At 52.8% G+C, this 13,315-nt stretch overlaps 1 protein-coding gene across 1 annotated transcript; it reads left to right on the plus strand.

The window, feature by feature from the left end:
• Window positions 1-1,559: 1,559 nt before the first annotated feature.
• On the plus strand, window positions 1,560-5,677 carry TRIR (telomerase RNA component interacting RNase). Its single transcript, XM_033200471.1, has 3 exons — window positions 1,560-2,017; window positions 4,912-4,989; window positions 5,250-5,677. The coding sequence occupies exons 1-3, from the start codon at window positions 1,673-1,675 to the stop codon at window positions 5,355-5,357; spliced, it is 531 nt and encodes a 176-aa protein (XP_033056362.1). The 5' UTR covers window positions 1,560-1,672; the 3' UTR covers window positions 5,358-5,677.
• Window positions 5,678-13,315: the final 7,638 nt, after the last annotated feature.

Below are 13,315 nucleotides of genomic sequence, written 5' to 3' on the forward strand. Positions count from 1 at the left end.
AAAAAAAAAAAAAAAAAAAATAAATAAATAAATAAATAAATAAATAAATAAAATAGGCCGGGCGCGTTGGCTCATGCCTGTAATCCCAGCACTTTGGGAGGCCAAGGCGGGCAGATCACGAGGTCAGGAATTCAAGACCAGGCTGAGGCAGAAGAATCGCTTGAACTCGGGAGGCGGAAGCTGCAGTGAGCTGAGATGACACCACTGCACTCCAGCCTCGGCGACAGAGCGAGACTCAGTCTCAAAAAATAAAATAAAATAAAATAATAACAATAACAAAATTTAAAAAAAGTAAGCTGATTCTCAGACGGGGACCTCAGCTCCACAGAGCCCCTATGTCCCCCCAAAATGTGAGCTTTATCCAGAGATGAGTACCCAACCCAAAGATACCCCTATTTCTACTTGGGGGGCCCAGGCTAGACATGCGCTCTATTCCCTAGTTAGGGACTCAAGTTCCCAGGTGTCAGCTGAGTACACAACCCCAATGAGGTCCTTCCCCTCACAGAGATTATTATTGGGGATCCTAGCCCTGGAAAACGAATCTGTTCCGAGCCCCAAGTGAAACCAACTCCAGAGAGCAAGCTACAGCCCCAGTCTCAGACGACAGTCTCATTCTCCCGGAGCCCCAGTCTGTGGAACACCAGCCCAAGTACCGCTGAATTTTGAGAACCCGAGAGGCAGGGCTTGGTGGCTCACGCCTGTAATCCCAGCACTTTGGGAGGCTGAGGTGAGAGGAGTGATTGTTGGAGCCTAGGAGTTTGAGAACAGCCTGGGCAACATGACAAAACCCTGTCTCCACAAAAATAAATAAGTAAGTAAATAAATAAATAAGCCAGGCGTAGTGGCGCATGCCTGTTTTCCCAGCTACTCGGGAGGCTTTGGTGGGAGGCTCACCTCAGCCCTGAGAGGTCGAGGCTGAAGTGAGCCGTGATCACGCCTTTGCACTACGGCTTCGGAAACGGAGTGTGACTCTGTCTCCAAAACAAAACAAAACAAAACAAAAAAACAAAAACAAAAACAAACATCAAGATGATCCCGATGGCTCACGCCTGTAATCCCAACACTTTGGGAGGGGAGGCCAAGGCAGGAGGATCGCTTGAGGCCAGGAGTTCGAGACCAGCCTGGGTAATATAGCCAGGCGCCTGTCTCTAATTTTTAAAAAACAAGGCCGGGCGCGGTGGCTCACGTCTGTATTCCCAGCACTTTGGGAGGCCGAGGCGGGCGGATCACCTGAGGTCCGGAGTTCGAGACCAGCCTGACCAATATGGAGAAATCCTGTCTCTACTAAAAATACTAAATTAGCCGGACGTGGTGGTGCATGTCTGTAATCCCAGCTACTCGGGAGGCTGAGACAGGAGAATCGCTTGAACCTGGGAGGTGGAGGTTGGGGTGAGCCGAGATGGCGCCATTGCACTCCAGCCTGGGCAACAAGAGCGAAACTCCGTCTCAAAAAAAAAGAAAAAAACAAACAAAAAAAACCCGCGAGAAGGGGACCCCTCCCCCTAGCCCCGCCCCTTCGGGTTGATTCCCTTATTCACCCCGCCCCGCTGCGGACGCTAGAGGCCTGGACCGCTCTTCCCGGCATGCATTACTCCGGACGAGGCGAGTCGGGCGCCAAGCGCGGGGCCGGAGCCGCCTTCCCAGAGTCCTTTGCGCGGCACCTGGCGACAAAATGGCTGCCCGAGGGAGACGGGCGGAGCCTCCAGGCCGGGAGGCGCCGGGCCCCGCGGGCGGTGGCGGTGGCGGGAGCCGTTGGGCTGAGTCAGGACCGGGGACGTCGCCCGAGAGCGGGGACGAGGAGGTGTCGGGCGCGGGTTCGAGCCCCGTATCGGGCGGCGTGAACTTGTTCGCCAACGATGGCAGCTTCCTGGAGCTGTTCAAGCGGAAGATGGAGGAGGAGCAGCGGCAGCGGCAGGAGGAGCCGCCCCCGGGTCCGCAGCGACCCGACCAGTCGGCCGCCGCCGCTGGTCCCGGGGATCCGAAGAGGAAGGGCGGTCCGGGCTCCACACTTAGCTTCGTAAGGAGCCGTGGGGGTGGGGGCGGGCGCCACGGCCTGTCCTGGCAGCGGGAGTAGGGGCCCGTGAAGGGGGATCGGGACCGAGGTCCACTTTCCGTTCTGAATGAGGGGCCTGTCTGGGTCACCCGCTGAGGATGTGGAACTTGGGTTCCCGACAGCTGGGGTCTGGGGGCGGGAGTGGGGACTCCAGGAGCCTGCCCGTGGGAACTGGGAGCTGAGGAATTCCCTTGGAATCAGCACTGTGGAGAGTGAGGAAACGTGGATATCGGGATTCCTGTTTGAGTGGTACCAGGACCTTGGGTCATGGGACCACCACTAATTGTGAGAAAAAGGGGTAAATTGAGTCTGGACTCTGAGCTATATGCGTTAGACTCAGACCACGTACTGTGTAAGGACAATTACTTACCTAGGACAATTACTTGACTTCCTTGTATCTTATTCGACCAACCTCCATTTATTGAGCACTTTACCTCGTGCTAGGCATTGTGCTAGATGCTGGTATGCAGTGGTGAGCTTACAGACAAGATCGCTGCTTTCCTGGAGCCTCTGGGCTGGCCTACCCTCATTTTCCCTAGTTGCAAAAATAGACATCATCGCATCTCTTGATGTAGTGTGGGTTTTATGAGGTGATCCTGGAAAAGTGGTTAGCACAGAGCCTGTCTTCCAGGAAGGGCTAAACTGGTGGTTCTCAATTGGGGCAGTTCCCTCCACCCCCACATTTGGCAAAGTCTGGAGACATTTTTGGTTGTCAGAACTGCGGGAGGGGGTGCTAGTGACATCTATGGGTAGAGGCCAGGGATGCTGCTCAACTTCTTACCATGCGTGGGGCAGCGCCCTCCCACCCCCAAACAAAGAATAATCCAGCTCAAAATGTTAGTGCCAGGTTGAGAAACTCTGGGCTAATAGGGCATATATTGATTTTTGGCTCTGAGCTTGCCATGTCTGTAGTGTTAAGATCAAGTCCCTGCAGCTTGGAGGAAAAAGTGTTGACTTGAGACTAACAGATTGGGGGCTCTAGTTCTGGATGCTGCGTGTGATTTTGGGCAAGTGATGTAACCCCTCCAAGCCTCAGTTTCTTCATTTGTTAAAAATGAGCGTGGATTGGGTGCAGTGGCTCACACCTGTAATTCCAACATTTTGGGAGGTTGAGGTGGGTGGATCGTTTAAGCCCAGGAGTTGGAGAGCAGCCTGGACAATATGGCAAAAACCCATCTCTACAAAAAAAATTTAAAAATTAGCTGGGCATGGTGCCACAAATGCCTGGAGCTCCAGCTCCCCAGGAGGCTGAGACAGGAGGATCACTTGAGCCTAGGAGATACAGGCTGCAGTGAGCCGTGATTGCACCACTGCCCTCTAGCCTGGATGACAGAACAAGAGACTATCTTAAAAAAAAAAATCAGTGTGAAATAGTCCCAGCAGGACAGGCTCTGTGGCTCATGCCTGTAATCCCAGCACTTTGGGAGGCCGAGGCGGGCGGATCACCTGAGGTCAGGGGTTCGAGACCAGCCTGGCCAGCATGGTGAAACCCCCCAACTCTACTAAAGAAAATACAAAACTTAGCCAGGCATGGTGGTGCATACCTGTAATCCCAGCTACTCGGGAGGCTGAGGCAGGAGAATCACTTGAACCTGGGAGGTGGAGGTTGCAGTGAGCTGAGATCGTGCCACTGCACTCCAGCCTGGACAGTGAGACTCTGTCTCCAAACAAAACAAAACAAACAAACAAAAAGAAATGGAAATAGTCCCAGCAGCACAGGTTACTGAATGCCTGGTTGTCTGTGAAGCCTGTTGAAGCCCCTGGAGCGCAGGAAGCCCTCAATCAATGGGAGAAGGTGGGATGTAGGATGAAAGGCTAGAGGAAGACTATCTTTGAGGAAAGGGTAAGGAAGGAAAAACGTCAGGACCAGGGTTGGCGTGACACCTGTGAGTGGAGGCTAAGTATCCCTTCATGAATGGGTGTAGCAGTTGTTGCATCTGTTTCATTTGTTCATTGAGGGTCCATTTTGGCTGCACCCTCAAAGAGGCCATGCCAGGCTAGGCACAGAGAAGGCAATGTTGCTTGATGTCTAAGGATGCTGTCCAGAGGCTTTGACCCACCTGACCCTGAATCAGCTGCATTGTTTGTTGTTAGCATGACTTCTCCTTCTGAAAGACTTTCCTTATCTAGGAAAAGGGGGTGGTTTTTTTTTTTTTTTTGGAGACAGAGTCTTGCTCTTGCCCAGGCTGGAGTGCAGTGTTGGAGCCTTGGCTCACTGCAACCTCCTCCTCCTGGGTTCAAGCAATTCTGCCTCAGCCTCCCGAGTAGCTGGGATTACAGGCGCCTACCACCACTCCTGGCTAATTTTTTGTGTTTTTAGTAGAGATAGGGTTTCACCATGTTGGCCAGGCTGGTCTTAAACTCTTGACCTCAGGTGATCCCCCCTTTTCCACCTCCAAAAGTGCTGGGATTACAGGCCTGAGCCACCGTGCCTGGTCGAAAAGGGGGTGGTTCTAACTTTCATCTTAGGGTAGCTGTGAAAATGGAAGGAGATGATAACATCCGCAGCACTTGGCACAGGGCTTGGCATACAGTACTTGCTCAATAAAGGGAGCTATTGCCCCCTCTTGTGGTCCCTGCTAGGGAGGGTGAGGCCTTGGCATGGAAAGTGAGGACAGAGCTGGTCCCTACTGAGGTGGGCACTCTTCTTGCTCCCTGGGAGGGCACTGCGGGCCCAGGGCAGGCGCTGAGTCGCGTGTGCTCCTCTCTGATTGCTGCGCAGGTCGGCCGGCTGGCGGAGCTGGGCGCGGCGTCAGGACGGGCCACCAGGCCGGGCTAGGAAGGTGTAGTGGGCCTCAGCGCCGCCAAGGGCGGTCCCGGCTCCTGTAACCGTTGCAGTCTTCTGTCCCTTCACCCAGGTGGGCAAACGCAGAGGCGGGAACAAACTAGCCCTCAAGACGGGAATAGTAGCCAAGAAGCAGAAGACGGAGGATGAGGTGAGCCGGCTGGGTGCAGGAGGGCCACCCACATTGCCTTTCCCTTCCAGCTTTTGTGCCCAGCCTTCTCCCTCCCTGTCTGGTATCCAGGCCTTTGCTGAGTGTGCCTGGCAGGATAGGAGGGTCCCCAGATAACTTGACTTACAATCTTGAGCTCCAACCCAGAGTCTTCCGCCGGGTGACACTGGGAATGGGTCAGCTGTCTCAGGGCAGTCCTGACCCTGGTTCCTGGCACCCCCAAACCCATATCCCCTCCACAGGTATTAACAAGTAAAGGTGACGCGTGGGCCAAGTACATGGCAGAAGTGAAAAAGTACAAAGCCCACCAGTGCGGTGACGATGATAAAACTCGGCCCCTGGTGAAATGACGCCCCTCCCCCGCCTGCCCATGGCCTGGGACTCTCTGCGATGTACATAACTATTTAATGCAGTGGCAGCGGTGGCAGCCTTCCCCGAGAGGACTTAAAAGCAGAAGCAAACCGAGATGCTTCCCGCAGCCGTGGACGATTCTCCAGGACTCTTTTTTTTACCTTGAGCACTTGCCTCGTGAGACTTCATAGAACAGTGGTTTACTGTCCCCCTTCTCACCTCCTCATTCTCTCTGGCTCTTTCTCTCTTCCTCTTCTCACTCTCCTCCCTCCCCTTAGCCATCACTTCTGGGAAGTAAAGAACTTGACTTAGTGCCGGAGCTGTGTGCTTGGTTTGTCTTCTTTGCGCTGTTGGACCTAAGCCTTCCCCTGGTAGCTGGCATTGTACCTGTCAAAGCCTGGGTCTGGCCTGGTAAGGAGCAGGATATGGAGGGGGTAGGAAGGACAGGGGCACATCCCCTCCTATAGGCCTGGACTTTCCCCAAGACCCATCTCCCGTCACTGCTGCATCCCCACCATGCCACCTTAGGCTCACTTTCTCTTCACAGTTCCATTTTGGCTGGGCCGAAGCTGTTGCATTGTGCATTCAGCAGACATTTAGGAGCATCTGTTATGTGCCAGGGTTCTGCAAGGCTCCGGGGCGACAGCTGGGAACACAGCAGACCACACCCTCCCTGCCCTTACAGAAGCAGACAGACACAAACCAAAAGGGGAAGCCCTTTTGCAGCTAGGGAGGAAGGGGGTATGTCTTTTAGGTGACATTTGATTAGAGTCCTGAGGGAGATAAGACAGAGTCCCAGGCAGAGGAATAGCCAGGTCGGAGAGGGCTTGGGCCTGATGGAGGCCTCATAAGTGAGGAGGAGGACGGATGGATTCTAAGGGGAGAATTCAGGATTTTGTTCTTTTTCTTTTTTTTTTTTGGGAGATGGTCTTGCTCTGTCGCCCAGGCTAGAGTGCAGTGCTAACGATCACAGCTCACTGCCTCACTGCAGCCTCGACTTCCCGGCCTCCTCCCACCTCAGCCCCGCAAGCAGCAGGGACCACAGGTTCACACCACCACGCTCTGCTAGTTTTTTAATTTTTTTGTAGAGATGGGGTCTCCCTATGTTGTCCAGGCTGGTCTCCAACTCCTGGGCTTAAGCAGCCCTCTCACCTCAGCCTCCTAAAGTACAAGGATTACCAGTATGAGCCATTCTCGGCCCAGGATTTTATTCTTTTTTTTTTTTTTTTTTTGAGACGGAGTCTTGTCTCTGTCACCCAGGCTGGAGTGCAGTGACACCATCTCAGCTCACTGCAACGTCCGCCTCCTGTGTTCAAGCAATTCTCCTGCCTCAGCCTCCTGAGTAGCTGGAATTACAGGCGCCGGCCACCATGCCTGGCTAATTTTTCTATTGTTAGAGACAGGGTTTCACCATGTTGGCCAGGCTGGTCTCGAACTTCTGACCTCAGGTGATCCACCTCAGCAAAAGTGCTGGGATTACAGGCCTGAGCCACCATTGTCATGCCCGGGATTTTAAGTGAGGAGAAGGCTTGGCGGGTATTTGAGGTAGCAACATCGTACGTTTTATATCTTCAGGGGATCCTTCTGGCTCCTGTGGGGAGTAGACTGAAGGGGGCTGAGGGTAGAACCTGGGAGACTGGGGAGGGGAGTGGAGGGGACTGTATCTTGGTAGCAGAGGAGGTGACGAACGCTGAGAGCTGAATTCCGTGGGGCTGTGTGCTCTGCTGGGGGAAAGGCCACTCAGTCCTCTAGCTACTTGAAGCCCTTCCAGGGAGGCTGGAGTCTGTCCCATATGCATACACCCTCAAGAGAAAGAGGGCGAGGGGGTTCTCTGTCCAACCTTACAGAACATGATCATTGACACAGACCTCCCAGCCCTTCCATGCCCTCCTCCTGGCTCCGTTGTGCATGCTGTTGGAGCCAGAAGCTGCCTGGCTCCACCTGTTCTCCAAACCCACACAGGTTTTAAGATGCCTTTGCCTCCCAACTCAAACCTGCTGAACCTGGAGCAATGCTGGGGGCCCCCTAGCTATAGGTTCACCCCAGTCTTCCCAGGCAGGAATGGCAGCAGCTAAGCAGCCTTGGCACTCCTACCCAGCTTAGGGCTGAGCCCTTTTCCACTTTCTTTTTTTTTCTTTTTTTGAGATAAGGTCTCCCTCTGTCACCTAGGCTGGAGTGCAGTGGTGAAATTACAGCTCACTGCAGCCTCAACCTCCTGGGCCGAAGTGATCCTCCCACCTCAGCCTCCTGGGTGAGGTCTACAGGCATGTGCCATCAGACACGGCTCATTTTTTTGTATTTTTTTGTAGAGACGAAGTCTCGCCATGTTGCTCAGGCTGGTCGGGAACTCCTGGGCTCAAACCATCTTCCTGCCTTGGCCTCCCGAAGTGCTGGGATTACAGGTGTGAGCCACTGCACCCAGCCCCCTCCTTCCACTTTTTTTTTTTTTGAGATAGGCTCACTCTGCCCCCAGGCTGGAGTGCAATGGCATGATTTCGGCTCACTGCAACCTCTGCCTCCCAGGTTCAAGCAATCCTCCTGGCTCAGCTTCCCAAGTAGCTGGGACTACGTGAGTGTGCCACCACATCAGGCTAATTTTTTTTTTTTTTTTTGAGATGGAATCTCTCTCTGTAGCCCAGGCTGGAGTGCAGTGGCGCGATCTCGGCTCACTGCAAGCTCCGCCTCCCGGGTTCCCGCCATTCTCCTCCCTCAGCCTCCTGAGTAGCTGGGACTACAGGCGCCCGCCACCTCGCCCGGCTAGTTTTTTGTATTTTTTAGTAGAGACGGGGTTTCACCGTGTAGACCAGGATGGTCTCGATCTCCTGACCTTGTGATCCACCCGTCTTGGCCTCCCAAAGTGCTGGGATTACAGGCTTGAGCCACCGCGCCCAGCCACCAATTTTTATCTTTTTGGTAGAGCCAGGGTTTCCTGACTTCAAGTGATCTGCCGCCTTAAGGATTACTGGTATGAGCCACCATGCCCGGCCCCTCCTTCCACTTTCAATCAAAAGAGGACCAAGACTCAGAGAAACACGGCCTCAGCAAGTAGAGGGTGGAAGGCAGAGGGCTGTGGTCCTGGAAGTGGGCTGAGGTAGGCCCATCCCGGCACACCACAGGCTCTCAGATTTGCCAGATGCAGTCTGTGGAGGTTGGGGTGGGGCATTTACTCTTGTAACAAATGATGCGCATCTGTTATGTGAAGTCATTTACCCAAAAAGACAAAAATCCGCCCAGCCCAGAATGGTGGCTCACATCTGTAATCCCAGTGACTGGGAGGCTGAGACACAGGTGGATCACTTGAGCCCAGGAGTTCGAGACCAGTCTGGACAATATAGCAAGAACTTTTTTTTTTTTTTTTTGAGACGGAGTCTGGCTCTGTCGCCCAGGCTGGAGTGCGGTGGCCCGATCTCAGCTCACTGCAAGCTCCGCCTCCCAGGTTCATGCCATTCTCCTGCCTCCACCTCCCAAGTAGCTGGGACTACAGGCGCCCACCTCGTCGCCCGGCTAGTTTTTTGTATTCTTTAGTAGAGACGGGGTTTCGCCGTATTAGCCAGGATGGTCTCGATCTCCTGACCTTGTGATCCGCCCGTCTCGGCCTCCCAAAGTGCTGGGATTACAGGCTTGAGCCACCGCGCCCCGCCATATAGCAAGAACTTTCTTGCTAGAAAAAGTAAAAGTTGGCTGGACGCGGTGGCTCATGCCTGTAATCCCAGCACTTTGGGAGGCCAAGGCGGGCAGATCACTTGAGGCTAGGAGTTTGAAACCAGCCTGGCCAACGTGGTACAACCCCGTCTCTACTAAAATTACAAAAAATTAGCCGGGTGTGGTGGCACACACCTGTAATAGCAGCTATTCGCTATTCGGGAGGCTGAGGCAGGAGAATCTCTTGAATCTGGGAAGGCAAAGGCTGCAGTGAGCCAAGATCGTGCTACTGTACTTCAGCCTGGGCAACAGAGTGATTCCGTCTCAAAAAACAAACAAAAAAAGGGCGCGGCAGCTCACGCCTATAATCCCAGCACTTTGGGAGGCGAATCACGAGGTCAGGAAATCCAGACCATCCCGGCCAACACGGTGAAACCCCGTTTCTACTAAAAATACAAAAAAAAAAAAAAAAATTAGCCAGGCGTAGTGGCGAGTGCCTGTAGTCCCAGCTACTCGGGAGGCTGAGGCAGGAGACTGGCGGGAACCCAGGAGGCAGAGTTTGCAGTGAGCCGGGATCGTGCCACTGTACTTCAGCCTGGGCAACAAAGTGAGATTCTGTCTCAAAAAAAAAAAAACCAACCTAGCTGTCATGGTGGCTCACACCTAAAATCCCAGCACTTTGGGAGGCTGAGGTGGGTAGGTGGGCGGATCACAAGGTCAGGAGTTTAAGACAAGCCTGACCAACATGATGAAACCCTATCTCTACTAAAAATACAAAAATTAGCTGGGGGTGGTGGCACACGCCTGTAATCCCAGCTACTTGGGAGGCTGAGGCAGGAGAATCGCTTGAACCGGGGACGTGGAGGTTACAGTGACTATACCAGCCTGGGCGACAGAGTGAGACTCTGTCTAAAAAAAAAAAAAGAATAGGATACCTTTCCTATTTCACTTCCTGCTAACACACAATAAGGTTTTTCTACTTTAGAGTGCACGTGGGCTGAAAGGTCTCTCCCATGGCCGGGCGCTGTGGCTCACGCCTGTAGTCCCAGCACTTTTGGAGGCCGAGGCGGGCAGATCACGAGGTCAGGAGATCTGAGACCATCCTGGCTAACATGGTGAAACCCCGTCTCTATAAAAATACAAAAAATTAGCCGGGTGTGGCGGCAGGCGCTTGTAGTCCCAGCTACTTGGGAGGCTGAGGCAGGAGACTGGCGTGAACCCGGGAGGCTGAGCTTGCAGTGAGCTGAGATGGCGCTACTTTACTCCAGCCTGGGCGACTAGAGAGATTCTGTCTCAAAAAAAAAAAAAAAAAGAAAAAAGAAAGGTCTCTCCCTCCTACTTTGGGGAGCTAGCTCAGGTGTGACTTTGGCCTTGGGGATGGACTATGGGGGGAAGGAACACAGGAAGGTAATGGAGCCATCCCTGCCTCCTCCTCCCCCAAAGCCACCAGCAGAGACTGGATCTTTAAAAAGCAACAGAAGCCTGGGAAGTAGGTCGCCCTGCAGCATCTCAGCCTCTATTCTAGTGTCAAGAGGCAGGAGAGGCTGAAAGCCCAGGCACATCCCTTTACAGTACTTACCCGCTTTGACCTTAGAAAAGTCTGAAGAGGGAGGAGAATGAAATCCAGGTTTTGGTGAGTCACACAGCCCTGGCTTCAAACTATTCTAGAGCCTGTTGACTGTGTGATCTTGGGTAAGTCACTTAGACTTTCTGTACTTCAGGTTCTTCATCTATCAAATAGGGAAGCATCTCTAGAGTCAAGTTCTAAAGTAAGGGCAATATTCATAGAATCTAACCCTGCCCTGCCATTGTTTAAAACAGCTAGTGCTTCCCAGGGTGAACAAGTTGTTTGGTAACTGTGTTAAGTCAGGTAAGTGCTGACATTTGAACTCAGGGGACAGTGTGATGAGAGGCTCGAGCAAGGAGGCTGTTGTAAATTGAGAACGCGTTTGTCTCGCATTTCAGATTCGTGGTTGGACACCAATTCCTCTTTCTTTTTTTTTTTTGAGACAGAGTCTCGCTCTGTCGCCCAGGCTGGAGTGCAGTGGCGCAATCTTGGCTCGCTGCAAGCTCTGCCGCCTCCCCGGTTCACACCATTCTCCTGCCTCAGCCTCCCGAGAAACTGGGACTACAGGCGCCCACCACCACGCCCGGCTAATTTTTTTGTATTTTTAGTAAAGACGGGGTTTCACCGTGTTCGCCAGGATGGTCTCAATCTCCTGATCTCGTGATCCGCCCGCTTCAGCCTCCCAAAGTGCTGGGATTACAGGTGTGAGCCACCATGCCCGGCCCCAATTCTTCTTTTCTTTTTGAGATGGAGTCTCGCTCTGTCACCCAGGCTGGAGTGCAGTGGCATGATCTCGGCTCACTGCAAGCTGCGCCTCCAGGGTTCACGCCATTCTCTTGCCTCAGCTGGGATTACAGGCGCCCGCCACATGCCTGGCTATTTTTTTTTGTATTTTTAGTAGAGACGGGGTTTCACCGTGTTAGCCAGGATGGTCTCCATCTCCTGACCTGGTGATCTGCCCACCTCGGCCTCCCAAAGTGCTAGGATTACAGGTGTGAGCCACCGTGCCCGGCTGGTTGGACATCAATTCTGTGAGTTTCTTTTGGCATGGAGTGCTTCTAATTGAGCTAAGTTTGCCAGGCATAGGGCTGTTGTGAGATTTGCATGAGATAACATTTGGCCTTTTTTCTGTTTTTTTTTTTTTTTGGAGACAGTCTCGCTCTGTTGCCTAGGCTGGAGTGAAGTGGCATGATCTTGACTCACTGCAATCTCTGCCTCCCGTGTTCAAGCAATTCTCCTGCCTCAGCCTCCTGAGTAGCTGGGATTATAAGCGCAGGCCACCACTCCTGGCTAATTTTTTTGTATTTTTAATAGAGACAGGGTTTCACCATGTTAGCCAGGATGGTCTCAATCTCCTGATCTCGTGATCTGCCCTCGGCCTCTCGAAGTGCTGGGATTACAGGTGTGAGCCACTGCACCTGGTGTTAATGAGATAACATTTGGAAACTGCTTGATATGCAGTAGGTGCTTAAGAAATAGGAAAATAGGCCGGGCATGGTGGTTCACGCCTGTAATACCAGCACTTTGGGAGGCCAAGGCGGGTGGATCACCTGAGGTCGGGAGTTCGAGACCAGCCTGACCAAAATGGAGAAACCGTATCTCTACTAAAAATACAAAAATTAGCCGGGCGTGGTTGTGGGCGCCTGTAGTCCCAGGTACTTGGGAGGCTGAGACAGGAGAATAGCTTGAACCCCAGAGGCACAGGTTGCAGTGAGCTAAGATCCCACCATTGCACTCCAGCCTGGGCAACAGAGCGCAACTCTGTCTCAGCAATAAAGAAATAGGAAAACACTGGGCTGGGCACAGTGGCTCACACCTGTAATCCCAGCACTTTGGGAGTCGAGACGGGTGGACCACCGGAGGTCAGGAGTTCAAGACCAGCCTGGCCAACATAGCAAAACCCCCTCTCTTCTAAATATGCAAAAAATTAGCCTGGCATGGTGGCCGACGCCTGTAATTCCAGCTACCCGGAAGGCTGAGGCAGAAGAATCGCTTGAACCCGGAGGCGGAGGTTGCAGTGAGCCGAGATTGAGCCACTGCACTCCAGCGGGGACAATGAGGAAGAGACACCGTCTCAAAGAAAAAACGCCAGGTGCGGTGGCTTCCGCTTGTAATCCTAACACTTTGGGAGGCCGAGGCGGGCGGAGTGAGGTCAAGAAATCAAGACCATCCTGGTCAACATTGTGAAAGCCCATTTCTACTAAAAATACCAAAAAAAAAAAAAAAAAGTAGCCGGGCGTGGCTAATTAGCAGGTCGTGGTGGCACATGCCTGTAATCCCAGTTACTCGGGAGGCTAAGGCAGGAGAATCGCTTGAACCCGGGAGGCGGAGGTTACGATAAGCTGAGATCGCACCACTGCACTTCAGCCTGGTAACAGAGCGAGACTCCGTCTCAAAAACAAAACAAAACAAACAAAAAGAGACAGAAAAACAAAAACAAAAAAAAAAAACAAAAACCCAAAACCTTGTCCTGATTCAGCACTCAAATTCACCAGCTGGAGAGGAAGAAAAAATTCCGTGACCACACGAGGGCCAACAATGTGGACCACACATGCAGCAGGGGCTACTTTCTTCTGCCCCAAGGCTTGCGCAGGGCCGCTGGAAATTTGCCATATTATATGAAGGGGGTGAACCTTAACAAATTGTCTCCTGCATCCCAAACTCGCTCCCCATCTGATCTTTATCTGGGGCAGCCCCCAGATTTGACCAGAAAGCTCTTATCGTTCACACCCGCCCCAGGAACCCCCA

This window comes from Trachypithecus francoisi, unplaced genomic scaffold (genome assembly GCF_009764315.1).
Source record: "Trachypithecus francoisi isolate TF-2019V2 unplaced genomic scaffold, Tfra_2.0 Lachesis_group5, whole genome shotgun sequence".
NCBI lineage: Eukaryota > Metazoa > Chordata > Mammalia > Primates > Cercopithecidae > Trachypithecus > Trachypithecus francoisi.